The following is a 25,608-nucleotide window of genomic DNA, read 5'->3' as shown; positions in this document are numbered from 1 at the left end:
CAAATACATTTTATCTAGTCCTTGGCCTATATCCTAATCTGACTTTGGTGCAGGTCATGTTGTTCTTCACATTACAATCTCTGGTAAACACACACTATATCAAATGTATTTGTCACATGCACAGGATACAGAAGGTGTAAACAGTATAGTGAAATAGTTATTTGCATAGTAGCAATATCAAAAATAGAAAGTGTCCAGATAAAATATTTTATAATTATTAGATGACGCTTACCCAGACACTAAGGGTGTGCCGAATAGTCGGACAAAACGAGTATCATAACGGATATGGACAATTTTCTGGATCCGATTATGATCAGAGTATTTTTTTGTCATTATCTGTGATTGGAAAAAAGTTTTTCGGGTGCCAGCAAGCATGTTTCTCATGTGTCAGTCACAGTTTCTAAACCATACTGAACTGTCTTTGAGTCGGTCATGTGCGTGGTCTAAATAACTCCACTGGATAGTTTGCCTGTCTATAAAGATAAGGGTGGGCTGAACGTTGATCCTGCTGCTCTAATTGTATAGAGTGAAGCTTTCTTTCTCTGTCCACTCGCTTTATAATTTCACTTGATAACATTTCCTTTCATTTTTTCGGTCTGATCATTTAGATTGCTGCTGACTGCTACTATGATAAATAAGATGATGAGAGCGTTTGCTATCAAGCTATCAATGTGCATAATATCTAACAAGTGGGGCAAGGGTAGGGAAAAAATATGAAACGCTAATGCACGTTCTGACTGAGTGACAGCAAACTTGTCTGCCCACTGCAAGTTGAGGACACAGACACACAAACCCACCCCTCTGCATGCTGCTTCTAATCTGCATCTTTCTTGCAGTGAGAACGTGCATGGAGGTATTTAACCAAAAACTATTTAGACATAATAAAACACTACCGTTTTTCCGATCACAAGTGATCAACTGTTAACCGGACACACTTGTCTAAATTGATGGGTCATGTGAAAGAAATGCTGTAATCACCCCTCAGTCACATCTAGCTGGGATGGGTCACTATTGTCTAGACATGTACACATGTTCATGAAATACAATAGATAGCTGTAATCACCCCTCAGTCACATCTAGCTGGGATGGGTCACTATTGTCTAGACATGTACACATGTTCATGAAATACAATAGATAGCTGTAATCACCCCTCAGTCACATCTAGCTGGGATGGGTCACTATTGTCTAGACATGTACACATGTTCATGAAATACAATAGATAGCTGTAATCACCCCTCAGTCACATCTAGCTGGGATGGGTCACTATTGTCTAGACATGTACACATGTTCATGAAATACAATAGATAGCTGTAATCACCCCTCAGTCACATCTAGCTGGGATGGGTCACTATTGTCTAGACATGTACACATGTTCATGAAACACAATAGATAGCTGTAATCACCCCTCAGTCACATCTAGCTGGGATGGGTCACTATTGTCTAGACATGTACACATGTTCATGAAATACAATAGATAGCTGTAACCACCCCTCAGTCACATCTAGCTGGGATGGGTCACTATTGTCTAGACATGTACACATGTTCATGAAATACAATAGATAGCTGTAATCACCCCTCAGTCACATCTAGCTGGGATGGGTCACTATTGTCTAGACATGTGCACATGTTCATGAAATACAATAGATAGCTGTAATCACCCCTCAGTTACATCTAGCTAGGATGGGTCACTATTGTCTAGACATGTACACATGTTCATGAAATACAATAGATAGCTGTAATCACCCCTCAGTCACATCTAGCTGGGATGGGTCACTATTGTCTAGACATGTACACATGTTCATGAAATACAATAGATAGCTGTAATCACCCCCAGACTCACCTGGCTAACTTAATGGGTCATGTAATCATCAATCTTTTGTTTGGACATGTAGTTAGACAGATCATATACATAACATTAGCGAGCCAGCAAGCTAATGTTCGCTAGCTAGAGAACAGTACACTTTAACTTGCAATGACAACGTCTTTCTGACTAAATTAGAAACGTATAATATCGGCCTCCCGAGTGGCGCAGTGGTCTAAGGCACTGCATCGCAGTGCTAGCTGTGCCACTAGAGATCCTGGTTCGGGTTCAGACTCTGTCGCAGCCGGCCGCGAGCGGGAGACCCATGGGGCGGCGCACAATTGGCCCAACGTCGTCCGGTTTTGGGGAGGGTTTGGCCGGCAGGGATGTCCTTTTCTCATTGCGCACTAGCGACTCCTGTGGCGGGCCGGGCGCAGTGCACGCTGACACGGTCGCCAGGTGTACGGTGTTTCTTCCGACACATTGGTGCTTCTGGGTTAAGTGGGCATTGTGTCAAGAAGCAGTGCGGCTTGGCTGGGTCGTGTTTCGTAGGACGCACGGCTCTTGACCTTCGCCTCTCCCGTGTCCGTACGGAAGTTGCAGCGATAAGGCAGGACTGTAACTACCAATTGGATACCATGAAATTGCGGAGAAAAAGGGGTATACATTTTTTTTAAATACAAGTATAATATCTGAAAAGGTAGCTAGACTCTTACCCGTATACATGGATGAACGCTTCACGGCAGCGTGTTTTTTCAGTTTAGTCTGTAGCTAGCTACAGCTTGTTTGACCCGTTGTTGTATCAAGTCACTCCGGTTCACACTGACCGTGTGCAGAAAGTAGTCCATCACAACTTTTTCCCACTGATCTTTGTCGATAGTGCCTGCTAAATTCTGGGCAGCAATGTTGTTGAGCGCAGTAGCAACACTTTTGCAGTTCTACATGGCTAACATGATATCTTTTATAAAAGCCCCTGTAGCAAGGATTATCTACACATACTGAGCAGCTCATGTTATAGACATGTTACAGATGTCTAGCCCATCCATTATCTCAGCCAATCATGGCTAGCGAGAAGGTTCTAAACCAACTAGGCTCGTAATTGAACAATTTAATTTGTATTTGCAGACGGCATACACGTTTGTTATTAAGGGGTCATGAAAGTTCATATGTTCCAGAAGGCATTTCTGCCAAAAAAACACATTTTGATAAATAAATGTGAAAAAATCAACAAATGAAATGCCTCTCCTGTGAAATAGTGACTTGCGACATAAGCCTAACTTCTTGAAACGGGTTACATTTGATATTGAGATAAAAATGGCTGCATTGGACCTTTGTCTGTGTGTGTCAAACTGTGTGGGTGTAGTGGTTGGGTGATGTCATTCTCTAGATCTTTTGTTCCCTTGTCCACCTGTTGGCTCTGTGCCCTAAGGCACTGTGGGGGATCTGGCTTTCACAGCCAGGTCTGAGATCAGATCACAGCCCCAGCATTACTCACTTCACACACCTTTTGAATGCCCACTTAGACACTCTCTCTTTCTCTCTTGTTCTCTCTTTTCCTTTCTTTCTCGTTATATCTATCCTACGCTCCTTCTATCTCTATACGGTAGCTAAGTATGCTGTCATATTTCTACCCTAACTTCTCCCTTCCCTCTCTTTGTCTCCCTCGCTCCCTCTGTATGTTTTGGTGCTTTTTCCTGCCCTCTTTTTACCCCTGACAGAGATCTCAGTGCTTTCCTGAAATAGCCTGCTGAGTAACGTCTGAGTCAGTTTGGATGGCCTCGTCTTTCTCTCTCTCCAGCGGCCCGTCGTCATCCTCCTATCGGCTGGTTGGCTGTGAATTTACATGGGTAAATGGACTGGCAAACAGGTTCCGCATCGGACCGGCAGCCAGGCCCAACAGCCAGCCAGCCTCTCCGTCCTTCTCTGAAGTCTCTTTATTGAATTCTTGAAACTTAATCTGACTAAAATTAATCTTTTGTTCTCTCGCTGAGCTCCCCTAGCTCAAGATCGGCCTGGGAAGTAGCTGTGATCTCCTCCATCAGGGTAGTAAACAGTAAAGGGCCGAGGCCCAAAGAAACACTACTGTCTGTCAGCCACCCGATCTCCAGCCAAGCTGTTTACACCTGGCTCCCATTTCCTAAGTATTCAGACGCGAGCCAATGAAAGTGGAGTTCATGGGAACACATGCTACGCTATATCTCACGCGTTAACACGAAATATGCCCCGCTGCTTTATTCTACATTTCATTCAGTGTTCTTATGACTGAATGTGTAAGATGACTGGATGGGCACCTCCAGTAATTGTCATCATATGAAGGGCCTATAATGTACGACCTATGACCCAGAGGGTTTCCTAGTCAGGTGGTCAGGAGAAACTCCAGTCCCTAATCATATGATTGGTTCATAATAATGGTTCATTTCATAATAGTGGGAAGGTTACCTTCTTTGTTTCTCGCTCTCACCCTTTCAACACTGGGTGTGTCATGTCCTGTAGTTTCCCTGTCACGTCCTAACATCTGTCCCAAACCATTGAAAAGTAAAGGACTCTAAGCTGCATCCTCTCCCTTATAGAGCCAGAAGAGCCGCTAACATTAGTTGCTAACCCATCTGATTGCTATCGTAAATCTGCAGACATGCTGTCATTAGAGTAGAGGGAAGGGGAGGTACTGTAGTGATCTCACCCAGTCAGCTCTGCGCCAGCTGTGCTGCAGTAGCTGCACTATGGTACAGAGGGGGAGTCTGGGAGTCCAGATCCACTCCTACAGTATGTTTGTGAAAATTGATTTGTCTGTGGGCCAAGTGCTGGGAGTGTTGTGTTTAAGGCCCCAGTTAGACAGGCTAGAGTGGGAGCTAGGAGCTTCTCTTTAGCACTAAGGAACAGTTTACAAAGCAATGGAAAATCTCCTAATGCAGTCCTCAGATGTTTGACAAGAGCTGGAGGAGAAGGAGGCCCATCGATGGCTGTGAAGAGAGCGGGCGTGATCGATGTTAGGATTGCTTCATTCAGGTGTAATGGCCAGTTGGCCATAAGATAACATTTTGTATCGGATCAGATATAGTATGTACTTTGACTCGTAGTTGTCGTTCAGCTGATCAAAGTCTTCGGCGATGTCTAGATTTTGGAGATTTGTCTGTTGATGCCTGTGACTAAATATGTGTTTTATTTCTATCAAATCAAATTTTATTTGTCACATACACATGGTTAGCAGATGTTAATGCGAGTGTAGCGAAATGCTTGTGCTTCTAGTTCCGACGATGCAGTAATATCTAACAAGTAATCTAACCTAACCATTTCACAACAACTACCTTATACACACAAGTGTAAAGGAATGAATAAGAATATGTACATATAAATATTGAGCAGTAATGGGTGTTTTTGAAGTGAATATCTCTTCAATAGATTCAAATACTTTTCCAGAACTATGGCTTCCTTTTGAAATAGCATTGTCTGAAATGACCCAAAATGTCCTCAAATAACCCTTAACTTCCAGTAGACAAACTTAATGTATCCCAGAATCACCAGTTTCCATTTCTCTCTATGAAACAGCCCCATAAAAGTGTGAAAAAAATCGTAATCCCTGAGAGGTCGTACCCAGCATGCACTGGGCCAGATAAGCTGTAAATCATTCAATCAGTCTAAACAGGGACATCAGAACACTGCTTGGTGGTAAATTCATGGGGAGAGAGAAAATTGGAACAGCCAGAGATTATCCCTGTCTTGATTACTGGAAATCCCCAACAAGGTCACAGTCACTGATAACAGCCAGCCAGCATGTGTTGTGTTGTCTATTCTATTCCTTTTACCCCTAGGCATCTTTTGAAGGTTTGGAATGATGAAGTAATATGGTAAGAATTCCACCTTGCGCTGTTTTTTTTTATATGCCATTCCAATCCTTTCAGCTGTACATAAGTGTCTAGGGCAGGGGTGTGCAAACCTATTGGCTCGAGGGCCACATCAAGAATTCAACAGAGGGCCGCATTTTTTGGGGGACCAATTGTTTGTTAAAATCAATTTGCAGGAGCTTCCCGAGTGGTGCAGCGGTCTAAGGCCCTGCAATGCAGTGCTTGAGGCAGGGCCTCTCAGTCACAGCTGGCCGTGACTGGGAGACCCATGAGGTGGCGCACAATTGGCCCAGTGTCGTCCGGGTTAGGAGAGTGTTTGGCAGGCAGAGATTTCCTTGTCTCATCGCGCTCTAGCGACTCCTGTGGCGGGCCGGGCGCATGCATGCTGACACGGTCGCCAGGTGTACGGTGTTTCCTCTGACACATTGGTGCGGCCGGGTTAAGCGGGCATTGTGTCAAGAAGCAGTGCGTCTTGGCTGGGCCATGTTTCAGAGGGCGCACGGCTCTCAACCTTCGCCTCTCCCGAGTCCGAATGGTAGTTGCAGCGATGGGACAAGACTGTAACTACCAATTGGATCCCACAAAATTAGGGAGTAAAAGGGGTAAAAAAAAAATATTTTTTTAATGTCTCGTGAGCCAGATTGAAGTGCCTGGTACATTGCCCCCCCCCCCCCCCCCTTGGTCTAGGGGATAGGCTCTAGAGGCTATTTGGTTTAAAGAGGTCTCTTAGGACCACCATGCTATGTTATATACGTACCTTCGTTAGGTTGCATTTTTCTCTATCTGTATTTTTAAGGATTTTCATTCAGTTCCTATCTACAAGCCATCAGACTGCTGAACACTTGAACTGGACTAACCACCTGCTCTGATTCTCCACACCTTAGCACACATGCACTGACTAATGCACACCCCCACACAGACATATACACACACGCATACATTCATGCTACACACACACATACATTCATGTTACACACACATCACAACTGCTGCTGCCAGATAGGGTTGGTCGGTATCCAGATTTTCATGTCGTCACACCATTTCTCTCATTCCGGGATTTATGGTATTACCGGCTAAGTACACAAGTGGGCACCAAAAAAACACTAAAAAGGCCGTTGGGCATCTATTACCAGAATGCTAACAAAATTAGCACAAACAATTGTGAATTTCCATGGAGCCTGCTTGCTAAATATGCTAAAGAGGGCAAAAGAACATAAACTAATTGCAAAGACAGGCTATGCAGCTCATAAAGTTATACATACAGTATATCGGTAGGAGCTACCGAAAGCTATTTTTGGTGAGTTTGGACATTTTACAAACGAATATGAAAATGTGCAAATGAACAAAGTTTTGAGGCATGTTTGTGTTGTGGAAATTACCACCAGGGACTCAAAGTCAAACTTAATTGAATCATTCTTTATTTTCAGCAAGCTGGAGAGGTTCCAACAAACTTAATGCACCATAGTACACGTCGGTCGGGAGCTCTTCCGGGGCAGTCCCGTTAGTTCTGATATATACTGCTTACATAGACAAGACATGATTTACATTATTCATAATGAATTCATAATTAACAATGAATTCATAATTAACATTTGGTTCCTGCATGTGACTGGCACCATCTCCTATCTTAACTTATAGAACATAGTCTGGGCGTTCTGCCAAAAGGTCTGAGGAGGGGGTCATGACCGTCTCCCCCTCATATCTCTACCCAGCACCTAGAGGAACCAATGATTGTATGAGACAAGATGTACAATTCAAGGCTTTCTCTTCAGACAACAAAACTTTTGTCAGTTTTTAAAATATTTTAACCCCTTTTTCTCCCAAATTTGTTGATCTTGTCTCATCGCTGTAACTCGCTCGGGAGGTGAAGGTCAAGTCATGCGTTCTCCGAAACATGACCCGCTTCTTAACACCTGCCAGCTTAACCCGGAAGCCAGCCGCACCAATGTGTCGGAGGAAATACCGTTCACCTGACGACCGAGATCAGCCTGCAGGCGCCCGGCCTGCCACAAGGAGTCACTAGAGCGCGATGAGACAAGTAAAGCCCCCCCGGCCAAACCCTCCCTTAACCCGGACCACGCTGGGCCAATTGTGCGCGTGGGAATCCCCATCACGGCCGGTTGTGATACAGCCCGGGATCGAACGTGGGTCTATAGTGACCCCTCTAGCACTGCGATGCATTGCCTTAGACCGCTGCGCCACTCGGGATGCCCCACACTTGTATGAAGGAAGAACAGTACTGGCTCTGGAGAAGCATGTATCCACTGTGTGGAGACTGGAGTCGCTAGGGCAACGGGCCTGCCTGCTCTGCTTGGGGGGGGGGGGGAGCAGACGGGCCAAGAACAGAGAGGAGAAAACACACAAGGAAATCAAAAGATAACTCATCCAAAGGGCTTTGACTTCTCAAACATGGCAGAAAGCTAACACAATAGGATGTCCCGCCACCTTATTAATTCAGCCACTTACTTTTTTGTAAACGCAGATTTAAAATGCTTCTTATTGTCATTTCTGCTTGGCATCAGACTAATGCTGTGGTTCAGTTGCACTTCTCCACTCAGAATGCCTGTTCGTGAATTCTTATCTATCTGCAGACAGTGTTGTGACTGTGTATCTACTTTTCTCTGGTAAAATGCAAGATTAACTTTAAGCAAAACATTAGAAAATGTAGCTGGCTACATTCTTTCTATAATAAACATGAGAAATATGATGGCCATGCGTTGTTCTTTCAAAAAGACCTTGCTGTTTCATTGTAAGCTCATTTACTTGTGTGGCTGCCAGCAAAAAATTGCTTTACACTTCTGTTGTCATCTGATGAAAATGAAGCTATTTTCTGCCGAATGTGTTGCACTAATGCATTATCTGTGAAGGAAAACTATTTTATGTTCGTATTCATATTTTCTTATTTCTTATTGTTGCATTGTCGAGAAGGAACCTGCAAGGAAGCATTTCATTGGTCGATGTATACCATGGGTATCCTGTACATACGACTAAAAAAACTTTAAGCTAAACTTGAGTGAGAAAATTACTCCCCACCCTAGTTAACCACTGACAAAGAACCATAAAAGACCCACCCAAACGAGATTGGGGCCAGCGGTTATATGCTTTGATTCGGCTTGTAATTCACTTCTGAGGGGTGTGTGCGCATGGGCTGGCATTGGAATCTTTATACGAACGGTAGGGACAGACAGTCATAGTGAAGTAGACATTACAGTGGCTCAACAAGCTCAAAGCCCAAGGTAGCGCTTGAGATTGATTGTTTGTGGTCTAGCTTGTGGTGTAGCTTTAAGGGTATCGCTTCTCCGCTTTTTGTACTGTGTAAGGAGGCCCAGTCCCAATCAACTACCTCAGGCACAAGTCACTGGAAATTGGGAAAAGCGGTGTAAAAAGAAGAGGGCAGGAGAGGTCAAGGAAAAGTGAGTGAAAGCGACAGTCCCAAAATGTTGGCCACACCTTAATCTTGAGTCCTAAATACACACACTTTCCCTATCCAACCTTTCCCTCTCTCTGGTCTCTCTCTCGCTGGTCTCTCTCGCTGGTCTCTCTCTCTGGTCTCTCCCACTCTCTCTCTGGTATCTCCTGCTCTCTCTCGCTGGTCTCTCTTGCTGGTCTCTCTCTGGTCTCTCTCTCTGGTATCTCCTGCTCTCTCTCTGGTCTCTCTGGCTGGTCTCTGGTCCCTCTGGCTGGTCTCTCTGGCTGGTTCTTCTGGCTAGTCTATCTGGCTGGTCTCTCTGGCTGGTCTCTCTGGCTGGTCGCTCTGGCAGGTCACTCTGGCTGGTCGCTCTGGCTGGTCTCTCTGGTCTCTCTCTCTGGTCTCTCCCGCTCTCTCTCTGGTATCTCCTGCTCTCTCTCTGGTCTCTGGTCTCTGGTCTCTCTGGCTGGTCTCTCTGGCTGGTCTCTCTGGCTGGTCGCTCTGGCTGGTCTCTCTCTGGTCTCTCTCTGGTCTCTCTCTCTGGTCTCTCTCTGGTCTCTCTCTCTGGTCTCTGTCTGGTCTCTGTCTGTCTCTCTCCATGGTCTCTCTCTCTGGTCTCTCCCTGGTCTCTCTCTCTGGTCTCTCTCTGGTCTCTCTCTCTGGTCTCTGTCTGGTCTCTGTCTGTCTCTCTCCCTGGTCTCTCTCCCTGGTCTCTCTCCCTAGTCTCTCTCTCTCTCATTTTACATCTTAGTAATTTAGCAGATGTTCTTATCCAGAGTGCAGTCAACTCAAAAAGTGAACCAAACTACAATTACAATGAAATGTTTTCCTCATTGAAAAGCATTGAAGAGAATTGGAATTTTCCTGAATTGAAATGGAAATCAAATCAAAATGTATTAGTCACATGCGCCGAATACCAGAGGTGTAGACCTTACAGTGAAATGCTTACTTACAAGCCCTTAACCAACAATGCAGTTTTAAGAAAATACCCCCAAAAAAGTAAGAGGTAAGAGTAACAAATAATTAAAGAGCAGCAGTAAATAACAATAGCGGGGCTATATACAGGGGGTATTGGTACAGAGTCAATGTGCGGGGGCACCGGTGCTGAGGTAATATCTACATGTAATTGCCCTCAATCCTGGTAAGCCCATACATTTTTGTACTTTTTTGTAGTCTCTCGCTGTCTGCCTCTCATCCTCCCTCTCCCTCTTTCTGCTCTGGGCCCAGCTGTGAGTTGAAGAGTGTCTGGCTGGCATGACCCACAGCATTCATGTCCTTCCAGCAGGACCCCTCCCTTGAGCTGCCGGGAAACCGGAGGAGAAGGGAGAGAAGGAGGGAGGGAGAGAGGGGAGGAGCGCCGAGACATGCTGACATCAACACCCTCACGCTCTGACGCTAGAGTTGCCATAGTACCCTCCCACCCACCTCCAGTTTTTCTAAAGAACCTAGCCGGGATCTACAACGTTTTTCAACCTTCTCAGAAACAGCCACCCAACGTTTAGTCTAGACTCCCACTCCAGTCTGTTTGTTTATCTTTGTAATAATCTCTCTGCGTTGTTATTGAAATCCCCTGGAATGAGACTCACTGAACCATCCAGTGTTGTCACACATACTCTCCCACAGATGTGTCTCTCATCATAATACGCACACAATTGATTCTGTTTTTGGACAAATGCCCTCTGATCCTGAAGAGATGATGGAATAGGACATGAATCATAATGTCTATTTATTAAAACTCCAGAGGTTCGGAAAACACCAGGACACTGTCTGTATTGTTGAAACGGCCTGACGGGCTGTTTGGGTGGAACATTGTTTACCCAATCGAATGTTCGGTAATCTAGCGCAAACAGATTGTTTCTTTGTCTGCCATTGTGTTTCTTCTCTACCATATATGATGTTATTGAGTGTGGATGGAAACCAAGCCATAATGACAAAATCACACTCCCTAGTGATGTTCTCGATTTTGGACTTCAATATTTTCCCACGTCCCGTCTGAAACCTGTTAGGTCTACAGTAGCCTACATAGTGTTGCGTAGATTCACATTCAGCAATTTTTCTTTTTGTTGCTGTCAACTCCTAACCAGCTGAGATCACAGCCATAGATGGAACACTCCCAGCTGGTAGTTCATTGTTTACATTCCCCCAGATCACATTGTACACGTGCACTTTAAGTGGGCAGCTTACTGTGTTGGCCCAGGGTATGCGCTTCTCATACAAAGACCCCCAATTGACGTGTGAACAATAGAGCGGGCAGTGCACACAGCAGCATTCTGCCCTGTAGGATGGCACAATGGCTCCTTCTCTAGTGCCAGGGGAGGTGCCACCAGCCAACCTGCCAGGCTTACCAGCCTGCCCACCACTTCCACAGGCCCTCGGGCATGGGCAACCATGCCAGCCTGGGCACACGATGCCAACCTGGGCACACGAACACGGCGTCTCTGTGTCAGCCATGCCCAGTGGCGCGTGGTATGACGACATGAGAGGGCTCACACATGGCTGGCTGCAGGAGAATGAGCCAGTCACCGCCTGTGTTGATCTGTCAGAGAATTAGCTGTGGTTGTTTGGGTAGTGTACTTTAATTAAGCTCTCAGTCTCTTTTCATTTGTTCTGTCAGTTCTCATTTAATATCTAAAGCCATCTTTCTCTTGTGTTTGTCTGTCTGGGCGTTTCTGCTGAAACACTGGTTCGATTACAGTCAGCTCTGTGTGCGTTTTGGCCAGTTCTTCAACAACCATTGTGTGTATGTTGTGGCTTACCTCAATTGCTCTGTCAATGTTTGTATGTTGCTCCGTTCAGTGTTCATCATTTAAGCATGTCCAATGCACAACACATACTGACTATCAATAGGCCTATATCTAACAACACAAGATTGCTTGCTTTATCTGAAATACAATCAAACAGGATTCCAAAAACATTATATCAATCGGAAAATCCCCATTTCACTGACCCATAGGTAGAGATGACCAAGTCAAAAGCCAAGGTTTCTTACCAGGGACTCTGTACAAGGGCAGTGCTGTAGCAAAGGTCTTAAAATCGGAATTACGATAACCAGGTCTTTGAAATACTGTAAAATAGGATCTTTTCTTAGTAACTTACCTGGCTAAATCACATAAGTACATCAATACAGAGGTTCACAGTCTGGAAAAGCAGTGATCCTGAAGCTGTATTCCACTGTCTGTTAGTGTAGGCCTCTGGAACCCAGGGCTGCCAGGAGGAACCCAGAGGCCAGAGCAGAGGTTGGCTTGGCCAGGGTGCATCTGAGAAGAAAGGCTCTATTCTTCTGAGTAGGGGGAAAAGACCCTGGTCCAGAAGAGGAAGGAAGTGAGACAGGCAGGCAGGCTGCCGGAGGGCAGAGAAATAGAGAAAGAGAGAAAGAGAGAGTGAGAAGGCCCAGATCAGCCCCAGTCAGCTCCTTTCTACATTCTACACAGCTGTAGGATCAGTGTCTTAAACTGCATAATGAGTGTAGCCATTGGAGTTGGACCTACCAAGACCATGTTCCTGGTAGCATCCATGCCTGCATACATGCATCCCTCTAGGCTGCAGATCAGTATAGAAAGCTATCATTGTCTGACGCATTGTTGTGTTGAAGGGAGGGTTGAGATATAGAGAGGGATGCTTCATTCTATAGTGATGGAGGACCTCTTTGTTTAGATAGGACGGCAGGTAGCCAAGCGGTTAGAGCAGGGGTGGGTGAACTTTTTTGGCTCGAGGGCCACATCGGGATTTTTAAATCCAACGAAGGGCCGCATTTTTGGGGGGACCAATTGTATGATAAAATCAATTGGCGGGGGCCTCCGGAGTGGCACAGCTATCTAAGGGTTCAATCCCAGGCTGTGTCACAGCCGGCCGTGACTGGGAGATCCATGAGGCAGCGCACAATTGACCCAGCGTCATCCGGGTTAGGAGAGGGTTTGTCAGGCAGAGATTTCCTTGTCCCATCGCGCTCTAGCGACTCCTGTGGCAGGCCTGGGCGCATGCATGCTGACACTGTCGCCAGGTGTACGGTATTTCCTCCGACACATTGGTGCGGGTGGCTTCCGGGTTAGGCGGGCATTGTGTCAAGAAGCAGTGCGGCTTGGCTGGGTCGTGTTTCGTGGGACGCACGGCTCTCGACTTTCGCCTCACCCGAGTCCGTACGGGAGTTGCAGCGATGGGACAAGACTGTAACTACCAATTGAATACCACGAAATTGGAGAGAAGAAAAATAATTATAAAAAGTTATATATATATATAAAAACTTTTTAAAATTATTTTTCTATATAATTTAAATGACTCGTGGGCCGGATCGAAGTGGCCTGTACTTTGCACCCCCCCCCCCAATTGGGTTAGAGCATTCGGCCAGCAACCATAAGGGCAGACAAGGTGAAACATCTGACGTGCCCTTAACCCCGTACTACTATGGCCTATGACCCTGTAAAACAACACATTTCACTGCACCTATCTGGTGTATGTGACAATAAAACTATTTTATAGTCTTACATAGAGAGCAGGGCACTAATGTAATGTTTCTCAGCGCTAGATGCTGTTACCTCAGCACAGAGTCAGTGGATTACTGTCGACGTTGGGATGATAAAGTTGGTGATAGAACATCATAAAGGCTAATCAAGGGTTATGATGAGAGCGAGAGCAGATTGCTTGTTGTCCAAACATGCCCTCGTATAGTCTTGAGCTTTTTTGTTAAAGTTTTTTTGTGTGTGCTAAAATGTTAGATTTGACTGGAATACCTGTACTTCTGACCAGCCTTTGTGGATATGCTTTATCCACAAATGTTTTAAATATATGCCTTTTTGAAAATGTGTACATTCTACTCCAAAATGTCAAACTGTCCTTTTCCTGTAATAATCTTATGAATCAGCAGTGTAGCGTCACACGTTCAAATCAAATGTTTATTTGTCACGTGCGCCGAATACAACAGGTGTAGACCTTACAGTGAAATGCTTACTTACAAGCCCTTAACCAACAATGCAGTTTTTTAAGAAAAATACCAAAAAAAAAATAAATAAAATAAACAACTAATTAAAGAGCAGCAGTAAAATAACAATAGCGAGGGTATATACCGGGGGGTACCGGTACGCTGTCAGGTGACATGATGAGGAGTTGACCATGCTCGTTGTCTCATGTGGCTGCAGGTTTGAGAAGGGTCGTATCTACACCTACATCGGCGAGGTGGTGGTGTCGGTTAACCCTTACCGTGCCATGAACATCTACGGTCGAGACACCATCGAGCAGTACAAGGGCCGGGAGCTGTACGAGCGACCGCCACATCTCTTCGCCATCGCAGACGCAGCCTACAAAGCCATGAAGAGGAGGAACAAGGACACCTGTATTGTCATCTCAGGTAACGGGGGAAGCCCTCAAAAACGGCCAACCAAATCAGTTTTGATTGATGAATTCTTATCTGTCTAGTGAATTAATTGCAGCATAGAAATACCCAACATAATAGGATATTATAAGGGCTCATAAATGCTTATAAGAAGTAATACATGTACATAACACTGGTTCAGGTCAAATCACGTCTTCCTTGATGCCAACTTTCTGTCTGGAGTAACGTGAGTTTGTCATTTCAGTGGAAAACCTTTTGGGGAACTCAGTATGACCCTATATCGTTGAAAATAGCAGGACCAATTCTTCACCTTATTTCTAAGAAAACATTGAAAGTGGCCACAAGCTGTGACAGCGTGCGGTGAAACTATTTGGTTGACAGAGTGCCACTTAGTGGTGAAGAGAGGAATATTCTGTATCAAAAGGCATCAATCCCAAAACTCACCCTGAAGAAGCCTGTGTTAATGGAGATTACATTTTAGACATTCTCAATGGATTCCCTGGCATGTTCTAACGCATTTTTGTGTTTCTTTTTTTCATTGCAGGGGAGAGTGGCGCCGGGAAGACTGAAGCCAGCAAATATATAATGCAATACATTGCTGCTATCACAAACCCCGGGCAAAGAGCGGAGGTGGAAAGGTGAGACATTCTGACGTTCTTCTGTGAGAAGTTTCCATTTTAACGTTCTCAGAATGTCCATGCTAAGTGACCTGGGAATGCAGAAGTAATCAGAAATTGTTTGCGTTCCCAGGAGTACAGTATGATAAACGAAAGGTTGAGGTAGTTGTCACCATATCACCCGTGGTTATGCACTGGGAGGGTTTCTGCTAGATGGAGCAGAAATGCCTCTCTATCGCCGTAGAGAATGTGATGATTTGGGACACAGTCTTGAGTAAGAGTGCGTTGCTTGCCATGCAAGATTAATATTGTTTGAAGGTAGGCTTGGGCGATATACCGTCACACCGTATACCGGGTTATTTCTGAATGTTCAATATTGTATACAAGATACTGCCTCACAGGGGTGCGTGCTACAGCACTGCTTATAACCAGGGTTGGGTAGGTTACTTTCTAAATGTAATCTGTTACAGTTACTAGTTACCTGTCTAAAATTGTAATCAGTAATCTGTCACTCTCCAGTTCAACTGAAGGTCATGAGGCATTTCTAAGTTATATTCTTCAAAAATCAATGGCTATACAGTACCAGTCAAAAGTTTGGACACACCTACTCATTCCAGGATTTTTCTTTATTTTCACAATTTTCTTTATACATTGTAGAATAATAGTGAAGACATTAAAACTATGAAATGACACACATGGAATCATGTAGTAACCAAAAAAGAGTGAAACAAGTCAAGATATATTTTTTATTCTTCAAAGTAGCCACCCTTTGCCTTGATGACAGCTTTGCACAGTCTTGACATTCTCTAAGCCAGCTTAATGAATGCTTTTCCAACAGTTTTGAAGGAGTTCCCACATATGCTGAGCACTTGTTGACTGCTTTTCCTTCACTCTGCGGTCCAACTCATCCCAAACCATCTAATTTGGGTTGAGGTCAGGTGATTGTGGAGGCCAGGTCATATGATGCATCACTCCTTGGTCAAATAGCTCTTACACAGCCTGGAGGTGTGTTTTGGGTCATTGTCCTGTTGAAAAACAAATGATAGTCCCACTAATCGCAAACCAGATGGGATAGCGTATAGCTGCAGAATGCTGTGGTAGCCATGCTGGTTTAGTGTGCCTTGCATTCTAAATAAATCACCAACAGTGTCACCAGCAAAGTACCATCACACCTCCTCCTCCATGCTTCACGGTGGGAACCACACATGCGGAGATCATCCGCTCACCTACTCTGCGTCTCACAAAGACACAGCAGTTGGCACCTAAAATCTAAAATTTGGACTCATCAGACCAAAGGACCCATTTCCACCGGTCTAATGTCCATTGCTCGTGTTTCTTGGCCCAAGCAAATCTCTTATTCTTATTTATGTCCTTTAATAGTGGTTTCTTTACAGCAATTCGACCATGAAGGCCTGATTACGCCGTCTCCTCTGAACAGTTGATGTTGAGATGTCTGTTACTTGAACTCTGTGAAGCATTTATTTGGGCTGCAATCTGAGGTGCAGTTAACTCTAATGAGCTTATCCTCTGCATCAGAGGTAACTTTGGGTCTTCGTTTCCTGTGGCGGTCCTAAGAAAGCCAGTTTCATCATAGCGCTTGATGGTTTTTGCAACTTTACTTAAAGAAACTTTCAAAGTTCTTGAAATGTTCTGTATTGACTGACCTTCATGTCTTAAATTAATGATGGACTGTCATTTCTCTTTGCGTATTTGAGCTGTTCTTGCCATAATATGGACTTGGTCTTTTACCAAATAGGGCTACATTTTGTATACCACCCCTACCTTGTCACAACACAACTGATTGGCTCAAATGCATTAAGAAGGAAAGAAATTCCACAAATTAACTTTTAACAAAGCATACCTGTTAATTGAAATGCATTCCAGGTGACTACCTCATGAAGCTGGTTGAGAGACTGCCAAGAGTGTGCAAAGCTGTCATCAAAGCAAAGGGTGGCTACTTTGAAGAGTCTCAAATGTAAAATATATTTTGATTTGTTTAACCCTTTTTTGGTTACTACATGATTCCATATGTGTTATGTCATAGTTTTGATGTCTTCACTATTATTATACAATGTATAAAATAGTAAAAATAAAGATAAACCCTGGAATGAGTAGGTGTGTCCAAACTGTTGACTGGTACTGTATACCAAGCCTTTTTTGATATTCTCAGAGGACCGTTATTACCATGTTTTAACCACTCCTATATAAATGGTAGATTACCAGACACAATTGTTATTCATCCTAACATCATTACCCCCTAGCAACAGTTGTGGGTTACACACACACATACACACACACACACACACACACACACACACACTCATACACACTCAACTCATTTCTCCCACAAACAACCATAAGCTCAGATGCTCAAGTCTTTCCATCCCTGAGCCCAATTCAAGAAAGGACTTGATTTACAAATTCATATACAGTTGCAGCTGTTTGAGAACGCATGCAAAATTTAGCTAAAACTGGCAAAAATGGGGAGATTTGATTAACCTTTGTCAAGTGCTTGGTGATGGAGATCAGATACACCCCCTTCCCCTGAAACACACACACGCTGGTCCCGCGTTGTGACCAGTTTCCCAAGCATCTCTTTGCAGTCAGACTTTGGGGCCACAATAATATGCCCCCTCTCTGGTTGTCTGAGGGTGACCCCCCCTCCCCACGGGTTACTGCATCTAGTGTTTCCAGCACTGCCACTGCCTGGGTGGGGGCACCCCACCGGAATCCCCACCGGCTAGGTACAAGGTCGTCAAGGTTCTCATTAGCAGCTTTGAGAATTTTCTTATATGTTATGCTCTCCCTTCAGGGGGCTTTATCTGTGTAGGACCAACCCTGCCAGGCAGGCTCACAATCTTGAGGGGGCATTGCTGCTTTAGTAGGTCTATGATGACATTCATCTTTCTGATTTGTCTGCATATAGGCTACTTACAGTAGGCCCATAAAACAGATAAGGACTTCTCCTTAGTATATGGGTCGCTCTAAGGTATAGGATTGGGGACCGTTGGATTATGATAGGACAATAAATAAATAAACTAGATTTATCATTTATTTTAAAATGTATAGCCCATATCTACACAAAATTGAAAGCTCTCTCTCACACAACCCCTGCTCACAAACACACATGGGCTCTGGGATATGCAACAGTTTTCCTTTTTCACTCACTTAACTCCACACTTTTCCAAACGCAAAAACACACACCCCACCTTCCATCACAATACATCCGCACATACCCACATACTGTGCCTTCTATGTCCTCTGTTTGCTGTGTTTTAACTCTACCATGTTGATTGAGTACTTTTGTGTTCCAGTTCCTTATATTTGAAGATGTATTCTTTCGCTAATGATCCTTTCTTCTAATGCTGTCTTATCAATTTAGAAAATACTATAAATGGAAAGTCTAATACTAATAATTTTTTCAACATTCCCTATCTAGAATGGTATAGCGTTGTAGTTTACTTCTTTTAACAATTGTTGTATTTTATTGCTTTTCTAAATATATATATTTTTATTACAATCCCTACCATGGCTAGTATTGGGTCTTTCTTTCCATTATTCGACTCCTCTATGGGTACTTTGTAACATTTAGAATAGCCATGGAGTAGTCTTTGTGTCTGGGAACATTTGGTTATCAATATACAGTTTATTCACTACGAGAGCTACACGTTTCCCTTTTAATCTATTCTCCTTGAAGATCGGGTACAGAACTTTGCGCCGTTCTCCAATTTTTTTCGGGAACTGATCATTCATGCCTATTTTCGTGCTATAACCTAAATGCATTATTACGAAGCCTACAGTTCTTCATCGTCCTTGAGAAGACAGGGAAGAAACCACCATTTACCTCTAGGCTGCTATACATATTGATTTGGTTTGTCATTCTATCGTTTTTCATGGAATTTCAGTGGTAATTAATTAAATATAATTTATTTAAAATGTATCTGAATGAATTTTACAGAATTTGTTTTACCAACTCCGTGTATTCTCAAATTTAACGTGAGCGAGCATCACTCCGCGCTCCAGCAGCACTACACCCCTGCCTATCAGGTCATTACTAGTTATTACCCCTGTTATCATTTCTACATTGGCCCAAAGATCAAAGCTCAGCTGTATAAATGCTTTATAACCCTCCTTATGACACACACATGATTGACACACACCTCTTGTAATAAAATCCCAGAACTAGGGTTGTTTATGGCCTTTTAGTGCTGAATAGATTGCCCTTGACCCACTACATCTTCCCTGTAGCCATTTTAAAGGAGTAAAATTGTCGTTTTGTGTTATTTTAAGACAGAGATTACAAGTCACATTTATAAGCCCACAACTCTCCCAGTTCTGTCCTGCCTGTAAGGAAATGCTACAGGCTGTATGGAGCTCCGACTAATGGGATAGCCAGAGCGGGTGGTATATGTGCGGTGCTCGTGTTTGTATGGGCCATGGGAGGAGGTGTGCACCCCAGCACAGAGTATGTTGTGAGGAGCCTGAGGTCTGACCCAGCACCACACAGCATAAATACACAGCATAAATAACCAGTCTGTGTGCTAAGTAGAGTTGTCGTATACTGCACATGAACATGTTGATATAAGACACTCCAACCATCTATAACCATGTCCTTACACAGATGGGCCCCGTGAGGGACAGACAACTGTAGGATCTGACTGAGTAATGACTGTTCTACCTAATTGGTGTAAAATGGAGAACTTACAGGGATAGTGTAAGATTTTGGCCAGCTTACCTGTGGACTTCCAGTCATTGTGCTAACGCATGTTAGCAATGGCTCGCGAAACTACCTTTAATTTCCTTCATACTGCACGCGGAGAAATGGTATCCATGAGTTCATCTGACTCGGAGTAAGTAGAACAATGCCAGAATCTCGTACTATCCCTTTAAATCTTAACTCTAGTGTATCTACCTCACACTACTATATTCAGCCCCTTCGTCCGCCATAGACCACCTTATTACATTTACATTTTAGTCATTTAGCAGACGCTCTTATCCAGAGCAACTTACAGTAGCGAATGCATACATTTCATACATTCATTTTTTCCGTACTGGTCCCCCGTGGGAATCGAACCCACAACCCTGGCGTTGTAAACACCATGCTCTACCAACTGAGCCACATTGTTTTTCTCCGTAGGTTAGTATCAGTTGATAGGAGCCCGGCGAGCCGTTAGTATCACTGAGAACATGTGCCGCCTCTCTCCCCAGGGTGAAAAACATGCTGCTGAAATCCAACTGCGTACTAGAGGCCTTCGGTAACGCCAAGACCAACCGCAACGACAACTCCAGCCGCTTTGGCAAGTACATGGACATCAACTTCGACTTCAAGGGAGATCCCATCGGGGGCCACATCAACAACTACCTGCTGGAGAAGGTAGGGGGCGCTAGAAAATACATGTTTTATTTTCGATGAGATCACCTGTATAGATAAAGATAAATTATATTTCTCTTTGAATCAACTAAACTAAATCTGTTTCTCTTACAGTCCAGAGTCATCTTCCAGCAGGAGGGGGAGAGAAGCTTCCACTCATTCTACCAGGTGTGTGTGTGTGTGTGTGTGAGCGTTTACGTGTGTGTTACACGCCAGACTGATGCCACCATAAGCTGGTATACAGACCAGATGGGCCGTGGGTCTGTGACTGTGTTAATCATAAAGGCATGGTGATGTCATAGCTGTTACAGCCCCTTGCTGTCAGTTGAAAATATATATCCATCTTCATCTTCTCACCCCGTTATCTTCACTAACAAACCTCCATCTTTCTCACTCCCGGTTCTCAAGGGACTTCACCCTCCATTGGTCTGGTCTCGTTATCTAGATTATTATTTTCCTTTGCTCCATTTTACTGTGGAGTTACATATGTAACATTCAAATTAAATAGGGGGCGGCAGGTAGCTTAACTGTTAAAAGCATTGAGCCAGTAACCAAAAGGTCGCTCGTTCGAATCCCTGAGCCAACTTGGTGAAAAATGTGTTTGTGGCCTTGAGCAAGGCAATTAACCCTAATTACTCCTGTAAGTCGCTAAATGTAAATGGTTTAGAATGTAAATACTGAACAGTCATTGGCATGTGTCACTACTGACTCAGTCTCTATCTCTCTCATTCTCTCTCCGTTCTCTTCAGATGGTTAAAGGAGGTCCTGAGTCTCTCTTGCGGTCCCTCCACGTCTCGAAGGACCCCACAGCCTTCAACTACATCAAAGTGGGAGGCCACATCAAGGTACTGTAGGTTACTACAGAACTATATCTAGTTTGAACCCTAATTTTGTATAAACGGTCACAAAAACAAGTTCTAGACAGAGAATGTCACTCATGCTATGTTTATTTGGTCACACTGTTTATTTTCCCAGGAATAAAGACACACAAGCCCAGCTATTAAAACATTGTTTAATTAAAGCAGGCATGTCCGTTCTGCTGTCTCTGCACTTGAAGCTAAACGAGTAGGAACAAAACAATATTTTATAGCAACAAACAATGTGACGTCATGGAACAGAACAGAGCTAGGGCCCAAACTGCTGAAGTGGTTTGTACATGGTCCCATTTTTATAGGAATAGTGTCAGTCAGAACACTGACTGACACTCAGTGTTCTGTCTTGAAGACATTTGTGGTCATCTAGTGATTCCTACTGTATGACTTTGGCTGCTGGGAGGGGAAACATGTTAGGAATTAACTCGTCCTTGCCAAAGTGAGGAAGTGGTGTACTTGGCCAGTGTTATAGATGGATCAAAAGTAGATGCCAAGGAAATATCTTGACTAAATTCACGACACTAGCTGCAAGTTTTCCTTCAAAACTGACAAAATGTAACGTGATTTGTGTGAAATGAGGGGACAAATACTTTCCAATTGTTGGTAGTTTGATTGTTCTACTCCTCCATCTCCCTCCTTTCTCTCTCCCTGTCACAGTCGTCCATTGACGATGGTGCTGATTTCAAAGCAGTGGCAGACGCCATGAAGGTGATCGGCTTCACAGCAGATGAGCTCCAGACAGTTTACAAGGTCCTGGCCACTATCCTGCACCTGGTAATACCGCATACTAACTCCTAACCCTATTGGCCTGCCAGCAGGGTTAGCATAGGTTCAAATGAAACAGGGCTAAATGTGCAGTCACTAGTGAAAATCTACACACCCCTTGTACAGTCTTCACATTTTTCTGCTTTAAAATGTAATCTAAAAATGGAGTACATTAGATTGTTTCCCTATCGATCTATACAACCTACTCCACATTCTAAAAAAATATTACACATTTCAAAGAAATACAAAATGAGGATGTATTGCTTGCGTATGTGTCAAGAGGTGAGTGTAGCTGGTGCATCGAAGTCAGACGCAGGAGAGCAGAGATGAGTGGACAAAGCACTTTACTAAGGCAATCATTTGCACAGAACGCAACTGCGTCACAAAACTAAGGCCCAACGAACCAGTGAGGCAGCAGAAAGTACAAAAACACAAGTACAAAGTACAGGCTGCCACAAAGCACGGGTAATAAAATAAACCCGGCGCAAACCAGCCAGAAGCGTGCCAACCTCAACAATAAACAATTACACACACAGACATGGGGGGAACAGAGGGTTAAATACACGACATGTAATGAGAGAATGATGACCAGGTGTGTGGGAAAACAAGACAAAACAAATGGAAAATGAAAGGTGGATCGGCGATGGCTAGAAGACCGGTGACGTCGACTGCCGAACGCCGCCGAAAGTCGTGACAGTATGCCTCCACACCCCAGAGTTACTACCTGGTGGAAGCAGGTAATACATTACACACATTACAGGTAATACATTACACACATTACAGCTGTGAATAATTTTGAATAAGATTCTAACAACCTTTCACAACATACTGTATATCCATTGTTTTTGTCAAAATTGCTCAAGCTCAGAACATTTGGTTGGGAATCATTGATGGACAGGAATATTCAAATCTTATCTCAAATTTATTCAAGCAGATTTAAGTCAGGAAAGAGCCCATTCAGACTGGACTATTTGCAAAAAGGTTGTTAAATAATACTGCAAGACAACTCCGCAACGACACAATTTTTGGCCTAAATTAAAAACTACAGATTTGGGTAAAATCCAATAAAACACAATGCAGAAGTGAAACCCTCTGTATTGTGGTGGCAGCATCATGTTATGGGTATGCTTGTCATCGGCAGGGACTGGGGAGTTTGTTAGTTAAAGGAAAACCTAACCCTGGGATGTAGTTTTATTTTGCAGCGAGACAATTGGACACATTTTTATCTAAAGACACACCAGAATGGCTTTCCAAGAGGTATTAAATGTTCCTGTGTGGTCTAATCTCAGTCCTGACCTAAATTTGCTTGAAAATCAGGTGCGAGGTTTGAATATTGCTGTCCATCAATGATTCCCAACCAAATTTAATGAGCATTACTGAGAAATTTGAAGAAAAACATATGTTGCCCTAAGAGTTGAGCAAAGTTGGTAGAATATTATTTGAAAATCATTCACAGCTGTAATGGCTGCCAAAGGAGCGTCCACCAAGTGTTTTTTATATATTCATTTGGAAAATGTTCTAAATGTCTTTCACTTTGTGAATGTCTAGTAGGTTGTGTAGATCTGTATGAAAATAAATGAATGTTATTCCCTTTTTTTAAGGCAGCAAAAGGTGACGACTGTGTAAAGGGTGTGTAGACTTTCACTAGGCACTGTATACTCAGCAATATGTCATCATCATTTACTGTGGGGAGACTTCTTGTTGTGTAATCAGTCTCCCTTTAAAATGGAACAGGTTTGAATGAAACGGCATTGAATGGAAACAGTAGAGACCTTTGTTTGTGCTATTCTCCTCCACCTTTTCTCCAATGCTATTACTCCACATAGTCTCTTTAGTTTACAGTTTGCTTCCTGTATTTACTTCCATGTGACCTCTCCCAGGGCAACCTGACGTTTGGTGTGGACGGTGACACAACACTGATTGAGAACTCCAAGGTGGTGGCGGTGATCGGGGACCTACTGGCCACTAAGGAGGAGAATGTTGAGAAGGCCCTGCTCTACCGCACTGTGGCCACCGGCCGTGACGTCATTGACAAGCAGCACACAGCCCAGGAGGCCAGCTACGGCCGGGATGCCTTGGCTAAGGTAGCTAATGCTAGTACGCTATATTAACCGATGCACAGTTAACTGTGAACATGCTGACTCTTAGCTAAGGTAGCTATTTAGCACGCTACACTACGTTAGCCGCTTCATTAACGGCAGCTATTGCCAACTCTCAACAATAATGCCAACTCTCAACGATAATGCCAACTCTCAAAAAGGGTTTGTGAAATGGGCCCAATTTTGATTTAGACGTGGTAGGCCTACCCATTTTTTAAAGTAACCAGTGTAACATCTTATGAATGCTTCTGTGTAAAAGAGGAACCAGTGTAGGTAGGCTGACTATGGATGCTTTCTGTCAATTCATTTTGGTCTACTGTTTGTCTTGGTGTTGGGGCTTGTGACCAACAGGCTATGTACGAAAGAATGTTCTGTTGGATCGTGGGAAGGATCAATGATGTCATCGAAGTAAAAAACTATGACGCCAAAGTCCACGGGAAGAACACGGTCATCGGCGTGCTGGACATCTACGGCTTTGAGATCTTTCAGAACAACAGGTTAGGAGCCGTGTCCGCTAGAAATATGTCAACATAGAATGTACTTCAGCATAGAACGTCTACTTGAGTTGGTCTCTTTTCTTATACATCAATATTAAATGTACTGACTTTATACACATTTAGTGTCAATCTCTCTGTCATGACACTTAGTTGACTTGTATGTAACACAGCATAAAACATGTATGGTCTAGTTCAATTTAAACCAGGGTCACAGTCATTCACTGTCCGTCTGTCCGTCTGTCCGTCTGTCCGTCTGTCTGTCTGTCTGTCAGCTTTGAGCAGTTCTGTATTAACTACTGTAATGAGAAGCTGCAGCAGCTCTTCATTCAGCTGGTGCTGAGGCAGGAACAGGAAGAGTACCAGCGCGAGGGAATCCCCTGGAAACATGTAAGGCCGCATCTTGGTTCCACACCACTCATGTCTTGTATCCCCTACGGCAGCATTGTCACTTTGCTCATTCTCCTTCCATTGAATATGACTACTAGGAGAGTCTTCCTCCCTGTAGTGGTTTTAGTTGTAATGATCCCCTGTTTTCTCTCTGTACCTGGGCGTAGATTGACTTCTTCAACAACCAGATCATTGTGGACCTGGTGGAGCTGCAACACAAGGGCATCTTCTCTGTGCTGGACGAGGCCTGTATGAACGTGGGCAAAGTCACCGACAAGGTCTTCCTACAGGGACTCAACAGCAAGCTGGTCAATCACGCCCACTACACCAGCCGCAAGGTATGTTGGAAACAATAGGAAATCTTTGGCAATTCATGAATTAAATTTTTTATTAATTTCCAGTATTGACTGAATTGAAAGTGGAATTCACCCCAACAATGTGGACACATGGGATTGCTCACCCTAGGCTTGATGCACCAATGGGTTTCTTCTTTCCACATGGCGTAGTGTTAACTTTAGGACAACATTAGTGATTATAAAACATTTGTGATTTAAAGGCTTGCTCCCGGTAATTATAAAGTAATGCTAAAGTAATGCAACAACCAAGCGCAGTGATTTTTTTA

At 43.8% G+C, this 25,608-nt stretch overlaps 1 protein-coding gene across 2 annotated transcripts in view; it reads left to right on the top strand.

Moving 5' to 3' along the window:
• The window catches only part of myo1d (myosin 1D), a 111,648-nt gene that overhangs the window by 13,536 nt on the left and 72,504 nt on the right, over positions 1-25,608 (top strand). Inside the window, exons 1-11 of one of the 2 annotated variants that reach the window (XM_029707478.1) lie at positions 4,625-4,807; positions 14,185-14,393; positions 14,923-15,016; positions 20,204-20,369; positions 20,481-20,534; positions 21,116-21,211; positions 21,896-22,012; positions 23,884-24,087; positions 24,454-24,599; positions 24,872-24,986; positions 25,154-25,324. In XM_029707478.1, the coding sequence (XP_029563338.1) occupies positions 4,758-4,807; positions 14,185-14,393; positions 14,923-15,016; positions 20,204-20,369; positions 20,481-20,534; positions 21,116-21,211; positions 21,896-22,012; positions 23,884-24,087; positions 24,454-24,599; positions 24,872-24,986; positions 25,154-25,324 (1,422 nt within the window). In that variant the 5' untranslated portion in view covers positions 4,625-4,757. Of the gene's footprint in view, positions 1-4,624; positions 4,808-14,184; positions 14,394-14,922; positions 15,017-20,203; positions 20,370-20,480; positions 20,535-21,115; positions 21,212-21,895; positions 22,013-23,883; positions 24,088-24,453; positions 24,600-24,871; positions 24,987-25,153; positions 25,325-25,608 lie in introns of those variants that run through there. The other variant, XM_029707469.1, reaches the window with a different exon arrangement.

Source organism: Salmo trutta, chromosome 2 (genome assembly GCF_901001165.1).
Source record: "Salmo trutta chromosome 2, fSalTru1.1, whole genome shotgun sequence".
NCBI classification, from domain to species: Eukaryota; Metazoa; Chordata; class Actinopteri; order Salmoniformes; family Salmonidae; genus Salmo; species Salmo trutta.
Note: the sequence above shows the minus strand (reverse complement) of the source record. Positions and strands in the feature narration are given on the sequence as shown.